The following is an 18065-nucleotide window of genomic DNA, read 5'->3' on the forward strand; positions in this document are numbered from 1 at the left end:
TTACTGGTTTGCAGAGGTGAACAGATCTTCTGATTGTTGTTGTTCTTTCTTCTTGATCCGACTGGTAGATGTAGTAGGTGTTAACCAGTGGAGTCTTGTGTATTGATTAATCTAAATTAATAACAGAATTAACAAGATATTATTCTGTTTAGGTTGTTGGAATTTCTGTGGGTTGTGAGCTCTTGATTTGTGGTCATGCCTCAAGGTAAGTTTTCTACAATTAGGAAGTTTGGTTCTTCTTAGTAGTATGTTACGCAATTAGGTTTTTATGGGTTGTAGGGTTTTGTTCTTGTTTAGATATATTAGCATGTATTGTTGAATCCATGTTGATATTAGATTAGGGATTTTGGATTGGAAACTATGGATATGGGTGAGAATTTAAAGGTGAATCATGTTGGAGTTTAATCTAATTGTTTATGGAAGTTAGGGTTATTCCATTTTAGACAATTAAGAGAGGAGAAGTGGTTTTAATTTAATTGATAGGAAACACTAATAAGGTTTAGTAAATGCGTTAAGGATAACTACTTCTGTTGGTACATGATTTATACATCGTAGTATATATATATGACATGGGACTTTGATTTGGATGAGTAGCATGATGTGGGGTGGTTCTGTTGGATACGAGACTTTTCGAGCCAGGTATTTCTGCCTTGGCCTCTATGTAGTTTCTCTTGAACTTAGTGCATGGTTTTTATGTAATGGATTAGGCTGCTTTTATCTTATATCGTGTTCGTTTGTTGCTTTCCCGCTTGACACTTATGCTTGACCCTTGTGATGATCTATTTAATTCTTATACAGTCTACATTTTGGTTATCTATACTCTGTGGTATTTTTACATATAGAGTATGTATGGTAGGGGATATTTCGTTGGTTGTGTTATATGATGATTGTCCATTTATATATCGTGTATACATTTGTTTGATGTGATGATTGGAGGAGTTGTGTTGATTGTATATTTGTTGTATATACACATGTCTGATGTGTTTTACTGGAGGATACATGTTGATCGTACCTATGTTATGTGTACATGTGTCTAGTGGGATTATTAGGGATTTTTGGTTGATTATGTAGGTGTAGTTGTGTACATGTGTTTGGTGGGATATGTGGAGGTATCATGACGATTATACTCATGTTGTGGCGTACTTATATGGATTTAGAGAATGCATTGATGATGACTGTGGATGTATCATGATTATATATATATATATCATGTTCATCATTCATTGCATGTTGACGACTATTGTCTCCCTTGTAGCTGAGAGGGGCGTCAGTCGTTTATAGCTGCCCATTCGGCCACTGTTGGAGAGTGGTAGCTAGGAGTGAAGCTAGTCCTGTCGCGCTTACTCAACTGCTCAATGTTTATACTCTGTCAGCCTCGACCACTCTGGAGTAGTGGGTCTTGAGGGTACAGTAGTTAGAGGGATAGAGATGTGAGTGGTCAGAGATCCTTACCTATGTAGTTAGATAACTACTTAGTGTACCGTCCGCCTCAGCCGCTCTATAGCGGTTACGTGCATGAGGCTAGTTCGGTTTGTCACGGACCCAAGCCTCTCGACCATACCGGGGTCGTGGTATCTGGAAAGATGGCGGGGTGACCATGGAGCATGCATACACATTTGCATATGATGCACGGTGTATCTATGGAGATATATTGCATACATGTCTAATAGATACTAGTTGCATGTGATTGTGAGGTGTTGCACATGTTTGAGATATGATTGTTGCATATTGTTGTCATGCTGCATACATGTCATTTATTTTACATGTATTTATAGTCGTATTTATATTGCACAGGTGTCACGAGTAGGTCTGTTGTAGATCTGGTGAGTTACTAATCATTGTACCATGTGTCGATTCCAGATTGGGTATATATTTATCATTATGTTAGATATGTTTATTGTTAGTTAGAGCCCTAGAGACAATCATTTGATGATTGTATTATGGACTTGTTGTATCATATTCTTATATAAATAAAGGCATTTGTTTTTGGTTATTATACTTACTTGTATTGGTGCCAAATAAATTAAGTATAATAGAGTCCTTGAGTAGAGGGTTCTCACCTGTATCAATCGGTTAGTTGAACCGATAGTGAGATGATATAGGGAACACTACTCTTAATCATTCCTAGTCGAGTATTAACATTCAGGGACAATGTTAATGCAATAAGACTAGCATGTAGGTTAACTCAATGACTTGATCTCACAAGTCATGGATATAGAGATATCAAGTTGACACATGGGTATGCATTGGAGAATGTATACTGAATGACCCGCCATGAGAAAGTATCATGGATCGTTATATGAGTGTCATATACTTTCTCATGTGGCTATTAGTATGACTACTAGTCCTTGGACCTGAAGTCACCATGGATCCCTACATAAGGAGTTATGTACTTTGGTTTCATCAAACGTCACCCGTAACTGGGTGGACTATAAAGACGATTACTGGATATGTAACGAATTATGCAGAGGGATGTGAGTGATGTAGATGGGATCTATCCCTCCTATATGACGGGACGACATCGATATTATTGATAGAGTGAGACCACGAAGTGCATGGCCATGCCCAAATGAGTCAATATGAGATATTGAGCTCATTTGATTTAGTGAGTCTACTTGGAGTTCAAGATTTAGATTGATCAGAGGATGACACGGTCTATGCCTTACATTGATCAATCTAGATGTCTAGAATAAAAGAACACATGTCATATATTGTGAGGAGTCACAATTAGTAGTCACAAGGTGATGTTGGATCTCAACATTCTTGTAACTTGGGTAGTAATGATGTGTTGCTAGATACCGCTCATTACTTATGCTCCTAAATGGGTTTAGGGGCATTGCCAACGTTACAAGAACCTATAGGGTCACACACAAAGGACAATTAGATGGAGATTAGGTTCATATGATGAACCAAGAGGATTAGATTCATTTGATGAATCAAATTGGATTAAGAGTAATCCTAATTAGGCTAATTGAGTTAGACTCAAGTTGATTCATGTGTTCAATGAGTCTAATTTAGATTATGACTCATTAAATCAATTTAACTAAATGAATTAGATTCATTATATTAAATTGGCTTGAATTAAATGGTTGGATTAGATCAACCATGAGAGAGATTAAGTCAAGTTTGACTTGACTTGAGAGAAAGAGGAAGAGTCAAGTTTGACTTGACTTTATGCTACATCATTTGTGACTTGGCATTAAGTGGCCAATGATGATGTGTCACATCATCATAGTTAACACATGAGTGTGCCACCTAATGGAAGTTACATCTTCTCCTTTGCTTTAATGTGGCCGGCCACATTAATGAGAGGAGTTACACTTGATGTGGCCGGCCACTCAAATGAATGTGAATTCATTTTTCATTCAAGGGGAATTCAACTCTCATCTTCTTCCTCCTAGAGCTCTCTCTTCTTGCTCTCCCTCTCCTCTCTTGGCCGAACACCCTAGGTGTTAGCACACCTTTGTTTGGTCCTCTCCACCTAATTTTGTTCGTGTGGATACTTCTAAAGGGTTGTCTACTTTGACAATCATGAGATCCGGCAAACCGTTGGACTAGCGGGATAGCGAAGGGCATCGCATCGAGGGTAACGCTCTTATCTAGTGTAGATCTAGACTTTAGAAACTCATACTCATATTTTTGTTTTATTTTTCTTCGCACGGATTCGGTGGCCGGGGGGTTTCAGGGTTTCCGCGACGTGAAAAAGTGGTTTTCGCGGCCCGAAAAATCCAACAGTGGTATCAGAGCCACGTGCGAAGACTTGTACGAGTTTAATTTGATTTTTATAAAAAATATAGCTTCTGTGATTTTCTGTAAATTTAAGTTTTTATGGATTTTTATGAGTAATTTTCTCATAGAACCGAAGCACAAGTGTTTATATTTTTTCCGAAACGGCAAGGTTTCGCCCCAAAACTTTTTGGGACAGCGGACTAAGGCGCTGTAGGATCACTTAGGGACACTCGCGATGGTTAGATCGTGGGTAGGGGCGCTGCCCCTGGCCCCGCAAGGGGATTCGTTCCGCGATTGCGCCTGAAAACTGCTAAACGGGACCGCCGGGAATTTTTACTCATAAAAATTGGTATTAAAATTACAGAAAATTATAGAAAATACATAATTTAGAATTATGTATAATTTGTGATAGTCATGGCCCAAAAAGACCCAATTGGATTGGTATATTTTGTGTTGTAATTCATAATACGGCCTGCGTGCCGTCATGTGATTGTGTGTATTGTATTTTTGATACGCGACCTGCGTGTCGTGTCTTTCTCTATTTATTCTTGTTGTAAATTAGTTTAGACTCGAATGTAACTCGAGTTTCAAAAATTGTAATGTACAAAATTGGAGTCGTAGAAGGTCCACTCGAGACGGAGTTACGAGGAGGGCGCGAGCAACACAAGGTGGTCAAAGGGAGGAGCTTGAGAAGCTGTTGACCCTAGGTTGACCATCCGATCTTCTCATTGGCTTGAGAAGATCGTAGTAGGGCCATGACTAATCACAAATTAATTTAATTAATTGTTTGTGTGTATGTGATGCATGATTAGTAATTAATTAGTGCCTAACGATTAGATTAGATCTAAATCGTGTACAAGATGCACCCTTTCGATTAGATTAGATCTATCGCGTATTTGATACACATCAACGATTAGATTAGATCTAAATCGCGTCAACTCTAATGCCTACCGTGCCGTGATACCTATCGCTACCTTGATCACATGTGTTGTTGAATCTGCCAAAGCATAGCGACACATATTATCTTGGTAGAGTACGGAGAGACAATCTTGGTCCCGCTTATCAACGCATGGGCGAATACAAACTCAATTAGATTGAGTATTCCTAGTTAACTCGGTTGGATCGAGTACAACTATAGACATTCTTCCAATGGTTGGAAAGATAGGACATAAATCACATTTATATTAATTCTTGGGTGTATTAGCCAAAGCTAACTCAAGTTTTAATATAACTGCAGATAATGAGCCTATAAACAAGAGTTGCATAGAGATGTAATTGGTAAATCGTTACCTACCGATCATACTAAATCTTGGACATATTAGTCAAAGTTAACTCAAGGATCAGTATGATGTGGATCTTGTCCCACATGAATTATAGAATTTTAGTGGGAGCATCATTTAGTTAAAGGCCTAATTAAATGATTTAAAAGAATATGATATTTATTTTTTGTATTTTTCTATTGTAGATAACCATGACGTCAAATACGAACACTTTCTCCCTGTGATCTGTTCTTGAGAAGGACAAGTTCAACGGAGCAAATTTCCTAAACTGGTACAGGAATTTGAGAATAGTTCTCACCCAGGAATGTAAAATGTACGTTCTGGAGTAGCCCATTCTGGAGGCTCCTCCTGCCAATGCCACGCGAGCAGACAAAGATGCTTACAAGAAGCATCAAAATGACGCATTAGATGTGTCCTGTCTAATGCTCGCGACCATGAACTCTGAGCTTCAGAAGCAACACGAGTTAATGGGCACTTACGATATGGTTGAACATCTTCGTCAACTATATCAAGGACAAGTGAGGCATGAGAGATTTTAGATCTCAAGGGCACTATTTCAGTGCAAAATGTCAGATGGGGCTCCCGTAGCCCCATATGTACTCAAAATGATTGGGTATATAGAAAACCTACAGAGGTTGGGATTCCCGCTTGGCCAAGAGCTGGCCACTGATCTGATCTTGCAATCCTTGCCGGATAGCTATAGTCAGTTCGTTCTTGTTAGGACCAAAAGTAGCTAGAGGGGGGGTGAATAGCTCGTCGCGTTCGCTCGGTGCTCGGCGGTGCTTGTTCCTTCAAAGATGTGCAGCGGAAATACAAAGAAACAATCACACAACGCTAACACGGTTGGTTTACTTGGTATCCACCTCACACGAGGTGACTAATCCAAGGATCCACACCAACACACACACCCTCCACTATGAATAACACTCCTTTATGGTAACTACCAAAGGCGGAGAAGCCCTACAACCCTCTCAATACAAGAAGAAGAAAGGAAAATACAAGATAAGCAAAAGCTTACAAGATGTGCAATAAAAACCTTAACCCTAACTTCTTCCTCTTGCAATAGATCCGCCTCTTGACTTGGAGAACTTCCAAGATCCTTCAAGAACTGGTGATCTTGAGCTTGGAGAGAGCTGTGGAGGAGCTGGTAGAGATCTGAGTTGAATCGGTGAAGTGATGCCGAAGGAATCGCACGCCAACAACTATAAACGACGCCAACGGTCGAATCCCAATCGATTGGATTGCTCCCAATCGATCGGGGAGGCTTTGGATCAATCCACGGATCGATCCAGAGCGCCTCTGTGCTTTGGAAACATGCCTGGATTGATCCACGGATCGATCCAGCGCTTATCGCGCGAAGCAGCAGCGTCCCAATCGATCCACTGATCGATTGGGACCTCTGGATCGATCCACGGATCGATCCAGAGGGGTTCTGTTCGCGGGGACTCACCGGATCGATCGGCGGATCGATTCAAATCTTCTGGATCGATCCACTGATCGATCTAGATCTGTTGGATCGATCCACGGATCAATCCAAAGCTGCTGGATCAATCCACAGATCAATCCAAACCTGCTGGATCAATCCACGGATCAATCCAAACCTGCTGGATCAATCCACGGATCAATCCAAACCTTGGTTTTTGCCCAAAACCAAGTCCAAAGCCCCCTAAACCAACATCTAGTCAACCATGACTTGTTGGTACATAAGACCTAGCATCCGGTCACCCTTGACCAGCTAGGACTCTCTCACCAAGTGTCTGGTCAATCCCTTTGACCCACTTGGACTTTTCTCTTCTTGCCAAGTATCCGGTCAGTCCCTCTGACCTACTTGGACTTTTCTTTCTCGTGCCAAGTATCCGGTCAATCCCTTTGACCTACTTGGACTCTCACCAGATGTCTGGTCAACTTTGACCCATCTGGATTTCTCTTGCCTGGCTTCACTCACCAGGACTTTTCCAATTGCCTAGCTTCACTCACTAGGTCTTTCACCTGGCTTCACTCACCAGGATTTTCTTCCTGCCTAGCTTCACTCACTAGGACTTCCCAATTGCCTAGCTTCACTCACTAGGTCTTTCACCTGGCTTCACTCACCAGGATTTTCCTCCTGCCTAGCTTCACTCACTAGGACTTCCCAGTCAAGTATCCGGTCATACTTGACCTACTTGACTCTTCTTCAATCAACCTTGCATTGTCAAACATCGAAACCCAAACCAAGATTCAAGCTTGGTCAACCAGGTCAACCTTGACCTGAGGGATGTTGCACCAACAATCTCCCCCTTTTTGATGTTTGACAATACCAACACTATCACTTACAATACCACATGTAAGTTAGGCTAATATCATAGCCTAAACCTTCTTCATGCCACTAGGTAATGAATACATAAGTTAAGCCCTTCATTCTCCCCCTAAGAGGGCAAACTCCCTCTAGGTAATGAAAGCCTAACTTACTCCCTTTCATTCTCCCCCTATTGGCACACATCAAACCATCTTTGAGCACACATCAACCCGTGCCTCAATTTTGGGCACTCTTCAACAAATGCCCCATTGTTGAAAACTCTCCCCCTGAAGAGTTGCTCATCGTTGTTCACAACTTCACTCGTTGTGACCAACACGATAATGAAGGTCCCATACCCTTCATTAACCTTAACCCTACATTCTCCCCCAATGTAGGCAAATGCCCATCCTTGAGCATTATCCACTTGAAGACACTTTAACAATGAGGATATCCACTCCCCATTAAAGTTCAAATGCTCAACCTTGAGTATGTTCTTAACGGAAGGTTGACCACCTTCCAAGGTTCATGAAAAATAATTTTCATGTCTTTAAAGAGTCCCTCCCCCTAAAGACATGGTGGTAACTTCTGTCATTGCACCAACAATGACTTGGAATTCCTAAACCTTTAGGAAACCCAAATTTAGAAGTTTTGAGGTTCAAATATTCAAAATTTGAAACAAACCTCAACCTAAACTTCAACGAAGTCTTCCTTAACCATTCCATCCTTGTTTTCAACACGAAAACACCCTTGTATTGTATACAAATATATTTTAGGGGTTTGGAATGGTTGCATAGACTAACCATGGTTCAAAGATGCTGAAATCAGGCCTTCCCATCCAAAATCAGCAACTTGGATCGATTGGAGTTGGGATCCAATCGATTGAACCTTTCTGAATCGATCCACTGATCGATTCAGACTACCTGGATCGATCGGCTGATCGATCCAGCGAGCTTCTGCTCGCGGGAGACTTGCCTTCTGAATCGATCCACGGATCGATTCAGGCACTCCAATCGATCCATGGATCGATCGGAGTTCTGATAGTTGCTGAAATTCCATTTCAGTCAACTTCAGAAACCCCTAGAAAATTCTACAAAAATCCAAAAATCATGAGATTTCGTGTAGACATTATTTAGGGCATATACTATCAAAGAAAAATAGTTTTCTATGAAAATACTTCATATTTTCAAAGATTGACATAAAGTTGAAAACTTGCAAAAACCTTAGTGTTTTCTTCAAGTTTGTGTCTAACTATTCAACGGTGATTACTATCAAAAGATAGCCTTCACCAAGGTTTTTCAAAAACATTTTAAAAACCTTTTAAAAACCAATATCCCATCATGTTCCTTGGGCTTAATGCACATGACTTGTACATTAGCTTTCCCAATGATGAGAAAACACATAACTATGTATTTTGATGAACCTAAAAACTCAAAAGAATGCACTAAATCAACATCTTGAGTTTTGTTCATCATCCTAACATCTCACTTGTATCTAATGTGCACTAATCACATACAAGTCACCTTATAGTCTTTGTGAGATGTAGATTTTGGTTTTTGCCCTAATCTAGGGATCATGCATATCTATCTAAGCATTTTAGAAATATTAGACATCCACCTAGGATGTCACTTGTCAATAAGTGTTGTTAAATGCCATTTGTCCTTAATTACAAGGAATTAAATTTAACGCATGATTATGTTATGGCATACATCAAAATAAAATAATTTTCAAAAGAAAAATATTCTATAACTACATGATGTATGAACGTCATGACATGGTATTTTTAGATTTTTCATAATAAAACATGAATGCAAAACTAGACATGATGTCATGGCATATGATGGGCAAACAATCATGGCAAGATTTAGCATAAATAAAATATACCTAGATTAACTATCTAAGTATCCTTAAAGTCTTAGCTAAACTTACAACTTAAACCTAGATTGCCCTAAAGTGCTTCAAGAGAATGCCAAAGCCTAAATTGGCATTTCTAATTTCCTTGATTTAATGTATGCCAATTGAAAATAAACATGTCCTCAAATGTTGGCATATTCCATTTTTCCACAAGAGTGATTACATAAATCAAGGCCCGGATTGCCTTAAATTTCCAAGAGAATACCAAAATCCCAACTTGGCATTTCTCAAGGTTTTCCCAATTTGTGCCATTTTAAGATAAAATCAATTTTTCACCATTAGACACATCTTACTCTTTCAAGGAGTAATCAATAGGTCCATTTCATTTTCAAAGGTTAACTAAAACCTTGAAAATGCTCCTTGAGTGTCAATTTCCTCAAAGTTGGGTTAACTACCCTTCTAATCGGAGTTGACACTCTCTAACCCATCTATGGGGTAGAGAAGATGCTCCTAGGAACCCAACACCTATTGGTGCTCCTTGGATGCTCTAGGTACTCACTAGGGATAACTTCCCTAGATACCTTCCTAGTGACCTTGTTGGGCTTCTTAGAAGCCTTGGTCACATTTTCTAGGTCAACTCTAGGGATAGCCTCCTTGTGACCTTGGTAGTGACTTTCTTTGACTTCTTAGAAGTCTTAGTCACTTTGGTTGCAAAGATACTTCTAGGATATCTTCCCTTGTATCTTTGACTTGACCTCTAGACTTAGGGTTTGTTCCATAGCTATATGGAACCCTATGATAACTAGGCACATCCTTTTTAGCTTTGGGTTTGTATCCCAAACCTCTATAGCCATTGGATGACCTTTGTGCTCCTAGCCCTAGGTATTGCTCATTTTGCCCTTTAAGGATATTCTCCATCCTTTTTAGGGTCTTTTCTAGTTTGTCAAGTCTTGACCTCAAGACTTGATTTTCTATCATTAAATCCTTAGGTTTTGGTCCATGAGCATTTTTGATCTTGGGCATGTGTCTATTTTCCTTAGTGTTCCCGCCCAAGTGTCTATCTACCTTCCTAACCTTAGGTTGGGTAGTTTTGGCATGTAGGGCCACATGTTTTTCCTTAAAGCCCTCATGCTTTCTATTCTTATGGTAAATTGCATTAAAATGATAAAAGTTAGAACTATCATGCTTTTCACCATAATGTAAGGGGGTAGGCTCAATAAAAGATACCTTCTTCTTTACCTTGGATCCCCCCGTAATAGTCCTGAGCCCCTTGAGGATTCTTCCCTTGGGGGAGGTCAATGCCCTTTGATTGCAAGAGAAGCATATAATATGCTCCTTGCTCTTCTTTGTTCCGGGGATGGTCTCCTTGGGCTTCGCCTTGCCCTTTTGTGCCACTTGGCCCTTCTTCTTGGCCAATTTAGGGCACTTGCTCTTGTAGTGCCCATGTTCCCTACACTCAAAGCATATAATATGATTTTTATTTTTAATTGAAATATTTATACCTTTGCTTGTAGGGGTGGCATCTTTCCCTTTGGATCCGGAGGTAGAAGCTTCCTCTTGATCCGATCTTGATTCTCCTCCATTTGATTTTTCTTGACTCGTGGAGGTAGAAGCTTCTTCAATCTCTTCATCTCTTGACCCGGATGTAGAAGCTTCTCCTTCTTCTTGATCCGGCGTCACCAAGGATTGCTCCCCCTCAATCCTAGAGGTGGAGGCTTCATCATCTTGAATATGAAACAAGGAGTATGCTCCCTCCTTGTTCCCTTCGTTGCATTCCCTTGAGGATGAAGCTTCTTGGATCTCCTCTTCTTCGGAGGTTGAGCATCTCTCAACCTCGGAGCCCTTCTCTTGGTCTTGCTCCAAAGAGTCACCCTCTCTGGATACTTCTTGCTCTTGTACAGTGGAGGGGATCTCTTCATGAAGCTTGGCCAATTTGCTCCATAATTCCTTTGCATCTTCAAATTCTCCAATTTTGCAAAGGATGGTGCTTGGCAATAAATTTACCAAGAGCTTGGTCACTTTATCATTGGCCTCGCACCTTTGGACTTGCTCTTGGCTCCACTTGCTCCTCTTGAGAACTTTGCCCTTTGAATTTCTTGGAGCCTCGAAGCCTTCCATTAGAGCAAACCATTGCTCTATCTCCATCATAAGAAAATTTTCAATTCTTGATTTCCAAGAATCAAAACTCGTGGAAGTGTATGGTGGAGCCACCCTTGTGTCAAATCCAAGTCCATCTTGGAATTGCATCTTGAAGTTGAGCTTTTTGATATCTTTGACTTTGACAATTTTTGCTTCAACTTCTTCACCCTCTAGCTTTTCTTGTTAAGCTTGACCCTTCCGGTGATGATTCCGGTGAAGAGCGGCCTTGCTCTGACACCACTTGTTAGGACCAAAAGTAGCTAGAGGGGGGGGTGAATAGCTCGTCGCGTTCGCTCGGTGCTCGGCGGTGCTTGTTCCTTCAAAGATGTGCAGCGGAAATACAAAGAAACAATCACACAACGCTAACACGGTTGGTTTACTTGGTATCCACCTCACACGAGGTGACTAATCCAAGGATCCACACCAACACACACACCCTCCACTTGAATAACACTCCTTTATGGTAACTACCAAAGGCGGAGAAGCCCTACAACCCTCTCGATACAAGAAGAAGAAAGGGAAATACAAGATAAGCAAAAGCTTACAAGATGTGCAATAAAAACCTTAACCCTAACTTCTTCCTCTTGCAATAGATCCGCCTCTTGACTTGGAGAACTTCCAAGATCCTTCAAGAACTGGTGATCTTGAGCTTGGAGAGAGCTGTGGAGGAGCTGGTAGAGATCTGAGTTGAATCGGTGAAGTGATGCCGAAGGAATCGCACGCCAACAGCTATAAACGACGCTAACGGTCGAATCCCAATCGATTGGATTGCTCCCAATCGATCGGGGAGGCTTTGGATCGATCCACGGATCGATCCAGAGTGCCTCTGTGCTCTGGAAACATGCCTGGATCGATACGGATCGATCCAGCGCTTATCGCGCGAAGCAGCAGCGTCCCAATCGATCCACTGATCGATTGGGACCTCTGGATCGATCCACGGATCGATCCAGAGGGGTTCTGCGCCGGATCGATCGGCGGATCGATTCAAATCTTCTGGATCGATCCACTGATCGATCCAGATCTGCTGGATTGATCCACGGATCAATCCAAAGCTACTGGATCAATCCACGGATCAATCCAAACCTGCTGGATCAATCCACGGATCAATCCAAACCTTGGTTTTTGCCCAAAACCAAGTCCAAAGCACCCTAAACCAACATCTAGTCAACCATGACTTGTTGGTACATAAGACCTAGCATCCGGTCACCCTTGACCATCTAGGACTCTCTCACCAAGTGTCTGGTCAATCCCTTTGACCCACTTAGACTTTTCTCTTCTTGCCAAGTATCCGGTCAGTCCCTCTGACCTACTTGGACTTTTCTTTCTCGTGCCAAGTATCCGGTCAATCCCTTTGACCTACTTGGACTCTCACCAGATGTCTGGTCAACCTTGACCCATCTGGATTTCTCTTGCCTGGCTTCACTCACCAGGACTTTTCCAATTGCCTAGCTTCACTCACTAGGTCTTTCACCTGGCTTCACTCACCAGGATTTTCTTCCTGCCTAGCTTCACTCACTAGGACTTCCCAATTGCCTAGCTTCACTCACTAGGTCTTTCACCTGGCTTCACTCACCAGGATTTTCCTCCTGCCTAGCTTCACTCACTAGGACTTCTCAGTCAAGTATCCGGTCATCCTTGACCTACTTGACTCTTCTTCAATCAACCTTGCATTGTCAAATATCGAAACCCAAACCAAGATTCAAGCTTGGTCAACCAGGTCAACCTTGACCTGAGGGATGTTGCACCAATAGTTCTAAACTACAATATGAACGAAATTGACAAGCCACTGCCCGAGCTGCTTAGCATGTTAAGAACTGCTGAGCTGAACCTTAAGAAGGCTAAGCCCCACTCTGTTCTGATGGTTCAGAAACACAAGGGCAAGGGCAAGCCCAAAGGCAAAGGAAAGTCTCAATCCAAGGGCAAAGGCAAGGCACTGAAGCCTAAAGGAGGGGTCGCCAAGGATGCTACCTGCTTCCACTGCGGTCAGACTTGGCACTGGAAGAGGAACTGCAAGGTATACTTGGAGGATCTTAAGAAGAAGCGAAGTGAGACTTCCACTTCAGGTATATATGTTATAGAAGTCAATCTATATATTTCTTCATCATGGGTATTAGATACCGGATGTGCTTCTCACATTTGTACTAATGTGCAGGCGCTGAGAAATAGCAGGGCATTGGCGAAGGGCGAGGTGGACCTACGCGTAGGCAATGGAGCACGGGTTGCTGCTGTTGCTGTAGGGACTTATTTTTTATCACTGCCCTCTGGGCTTGTATTAGAGTTGGAAGATTGTTGTTATGTGCCTGCATTAACTAAGAACATAATTTCTGTTTCTTGTTTGGACAAGAAAAGTTTCTCTTTTATAATAAAGGGCAAATGTTGTTCAGTTTATTTAAAAGATATGTTCTATTGTAGTGCACCTCTGATAAACGGACTCTACATTCTAGACCTTGAAAGCCCTATCTATAACATAAATACCAAGAGGTTCAAGTCAAATGACATGAACCAAACCTATCTCTGGCACTGTCGCTTAGGTCATATAAACGACAAGCGCTATCCCAGCTCCATAAGGATGGTATGCTGGACTCATTTGATTTTGAATCTTATGAGACGTGCGAGTCATGCCTACTAGGCAAGATGACCAAGACTCCCTTTAGTGGACACAGTGAGAGAGCGACTGACTTGTTAGGTCTTATACATAGATTCTCCGTTTGGTAGCCTATCGCGTGAAGTCCGTTAAGGATGTCTTTGATCCTCACATGAAGCTGACTTGCCATTTCTTCTTCCTGTATTTTAATATTAAAGAGTTTATTTAAAAGAAGGTCACATTTAGTTATCTTAGCGTCGCTTATTCCTTCGTGTAGTTCAACCAACTTGTCCCATAATTCCTTCACATTTTGGTGTGGGCCCACTCGGTTCAGCTCTTCCCTCGTCAATCCGCATTGCAGCATATTAAGGGCTTTGAAGTCCTTTGAGGCTTTCTTTTTCATATCCGGAGTCCACTATTCCGAATCTAGTGGATTTCTAGAGTTGTCGACTGGCGCCTTGTATCCTCTGGTGACGCTGAACCACTGGTCGAAATCAGTCTTCAGATAGACCTCTATTCGCTTCTTCCAGTAAAGGAAATCGTCACCGTTGAATAGAGGGGGCGGATTGTGCTGAAGCCTTCGATTTGAGACATTTTACCTTGCACACAAACAAATAAGGAAATAAGAAATCCCAAGACTTGGTCTTGGATTAGTAGTGCGGGATTAAATTAAAAAGAATTTAAAACTGAATTGGTGTTGCACCAGTTCAACTTAATTGCTACGAAAAAAACTTCCAAAAAGGTAATGATACCAGTTTGGATTATAATGTAAAACTTAAAGTCGAAAGAGAGAAAAAGAAAACAAATTTGAAAAAGAATTTCACCCCCTTGTCTGATTGGTGGTTACACCAACCCAAAGCGGTACCTGCTCTGATACCACTTGTTGGATCATCAAAGTGGTGAATATCGATCAAAAAATTATCGTAGCGAGTACGCAGCGGAAAACAAAGAGAATGCTAACAAGAATCAATTTACTTGATTCGGAGCCTTGGTCGACTCCTACTCCAAGGCTCGCACTCATCGAGTGCTTTCGTTGGGCAATCACTAATAGTTCGTAAAAATATTACAAATAAAAGTACAAGAACTTTTAAAAAAAGGAAATATCGACAACAATAAAGGAAAGAAAAATCAGCACGTTGTCGGGGAAGTTTCGCAGCGTCGCAGGGTCACAGCGCAGTAGAGCAGATGTCATTGTTGTGCTTTGCTTCAAGACTCACCCTCCTTATATAGGAGGCTCCGGGCGCTAGGATCCCTTTCAGGCGCCTGGACCGTGACGTCGTCGGACTAATCAGCATGCTCTAAGCTGTCGGGGATAGAATTTCCCTTCTGGGCGTCCGGACCAGTTCCGGTCGCCCGGACCAACTCCGGGCGCTAGGATCCCTTCTGGACGGTCGAACCACCTTTCTCCAACAAGTCCTCCTGTAAGAAAGAGTTAGTCCGAGGCAAAATAATAGTTTAAACTACCCTGTAAATCAGAAGTTAGCACAATAGAAAAAGAATAGTAATTAGATTCCGTCTCTTCGAGACCGGAATCTCGTCACGATCTCAACTTAGATTTTCGAAATGGATCTAAGTTGGATCAACACCTAAGTTCTCTACCTGGGAACGCACCCTCACAGTCACTCTCCTCCAGTTACTTACCTTAACTCATCTGCCAAACATCCGGTCAGTCCGTCGACCCGTCTAAACTTCGTGTCAGCTATCAGGTCAACCTGTCGACCTAGCTGGACTTCGTGCTAGACATCTGGTCAGTCCGTCGACTAGTCTGAGCTTTGTGCCAACTATTAGGTCGACCCGTTGACCTAGCCGGACTTCGTGCCAAACATCCAGTCAGCCTGTCGACCAGTCTGGGCTTCTCCTGCACACTTAGTTAAAGTGTTATATCACAATGAAACTAACTTAACCTACTTTGTCATTCATCAAAATCTGGGTTAGACCGTTAGTGCTAACCGCACCAACATATTTTATTAAATCGCATAAGCAAAGTTAAGTATTATCCAGGTCATCTATCCAACTTTTATAGTATCTATAGGTCAATCAATCAGTTTAGGGTTCGTTCAAAATTGATGGACATAGAGAATTTTGAATTATTTCTAATTTAAATTAATGTACTCCTGAAAATCTCTTTAAAGTATTTATGCCCTCGGATCTAAATTCAATATCATAAATTGAGAACATTGGGATCTAAATTCAATTGCTCTCAATTTAAGTATAGATATATTAAGGAGGTTGGTATAAGTATATTGATTTTGATTTAAAATGATTCTAAATTTTCTAAGTTCGTCTATTAATTAGTTTCGTCCAAAACTAAGAAAAGGAATATTTTGAAAATATAGCATGTGATTTAAATATTAGAAAAATTAGATATGCGATTCAGATAATACTAAACTTCCTTAAATGGATCAGGCAAATATCGTATTTTTTATGTTGTCGGCTCTATGTAAGAACAAGTGTCGTATATAGGAGGCCCGTCGTTCTTTCAAATAAATTGAAAGTTGCATTTTGGATTGAACAGCCTTTTACAAAGTATGGAGTAGTGGATGCACTTGACTTGAAACTAAAAAGGGGCAACGCCAATCTGATCGATCTTCACCCAACCCTATCAACTCGTAGCGAAGAGAAAAGAAAGAGAGAAAGGGCCGCTGAAGCTCTCGTCAGTAACCGAGAGAGGGAAAAAAAAAAGAAGGATAAAGCTGGCTAGCTACTGCCGCAATGGACGCGGGGCCTCCACCAATAATTTGTGCGCCTTTAAATCTTTGCCCGACAACGAAATGCACTGCCAGACATCCACCTTCTCTTCTCTCATCATTTCGCCTTTGAAATCATTCTCTCGCTAGATATTTATATACCCGATCTCCATTGGATTCCAAGTTCCAAACGCATATACTCGCTATAGCTACAACTTAATTAACACATGTCTCTGTTCAGCACTCCCTCGCCTAAGGACTGCTCCGAGCAAGGCTTACGCAGCTTCCACTTGGGGAAGAAAAAGAAGAAGAAATTGCTCTACGGTCTTGTCTCCCTCCTCACTACCATCCTTTCTCTTTTCTTCCTCGTCTGGTTCATCCTCCACCCTTCCAAGCCGGAGTTCTACCTCAAGGACGCTTCCGTCTTCCAGCTCAGTCTAGGTGGCGCCGCCACCACGCCGCGCTTCCTTAATTCCACCATCATAACCACCATCGTGTCCAAGAACCCCAACGCCCGCGTGGGGATTTACTACGACCAGATGCGCACCTATGCCGCCTACAAGGGGCAGCAGATCACCGGTGACGTTGTGCTGCCGCCTTTTTTCCAGGGCCACCAGGAGGTCAACGTCCTGAGCGCAGCCCTGCAAGGGGCGGGTCTGCCGGTGGCGCCCTCTTTCGGGTACGAAGTGGAGCGCGACCAGAAGACGGCCGGGAAAATGTCCCTGAGGCTGAGGATGGACGGCCGGCTGCGATGGAAGGTGGGGATGTGGGTGTCGGGGCCGTACAGGGTCGACGTAAACTGTGTGGCCGTCATTCTGTTCAGATCCGCTGCAGATTCCGATTCAGGACCCATGGGCTTGGTGCAAGCTTCTCAGTGCTCCACCAACATTTGATTGATGCATACATAGTGATACATAGGTATTGTACATATTTATATGCATCTAAGAAATAATGCTTATGGGCACTATACGATGATGATAAGTAGAATGGATTCCAATGTAATGAGGATTCTAAAATTATGTAGGACACTTTATATATTTATGGTCTTCAAATTATTCCTGATGTCTATCATAATTTTTTAGATTTATTTTGATGACTGATAAAAAATTTTCATAAGATCGAATAAATCTAAATTAATCTATTTGAAAAGTTATATACAACCATCACAGTTTAACTTTCCATGAGTATCAATTTGTATTAGTATAATTAGCTTGGTGTAACTCAAAGATATGGTAATCAGAAAATAGTTAAAAAGATAGTATTTAAATTTCTTTAAGGATAAGGTAGATTTTTGGTTTAGTTTTTAAATTATTTTTAAATTTGATTTTAAAAATAATGTTTTTCAAAACAACTTTTTAAAAGGTTTACAATTTTTTTAAAATGTTATTGAAAATATTTTTGGAAATTATTTTAAAAATATTTTGTAAAAGAGTAATTTTGATTGAAACTTGAATATATTTTTCAAAAATTTTGAAAATATTTTCTAAAGAATATTTCATAAATGTTATATTTTAAAAAGT

At 41.3% G+C, this 18065-nt stretch overlaps 1 protein-coding gene across 1 annotated transcript; it reads left to right on the forward strand.

Moving 5' to 3' along the window:
• The first annotated feature begins 16666 nt into the window (after positions 1 to 16666).
• On the forward strand, positions 16667 to 17600 carry LOC122020259 (NDR1/HIN1-like protein 26). The gene has a single exon (XM_042578107.1). The coding sequence runs from the start codon at positions 16773 to 16775 to the stop codon at positions 17436 to 17438; it is 666 nt and encodes a 221-aa protein (XP_042434041.1). The 5' UTR covers positions 16667 to 16772; the 3' UTR covers positions 17439 to 17600.
• The last annotated feature ends 465 nt before the right edge of the window (positions 17601 to 18065 follow it).

The sequence above is a fragment of the Zingiber officinale genome, chromosome 9A (assembly GCF_018446385.1).
Source record: "Zingiber officinale cultivar Zhangliang chromosome 9A, Zo_v1.1, whole genome shotgun sequence".
NCBI lineage: Eukaryota > Viridiplantae > Streptophyta > Magnoliopsida > Zingiberales > Zingiberaceae > Zingiber > Zingiber officinale.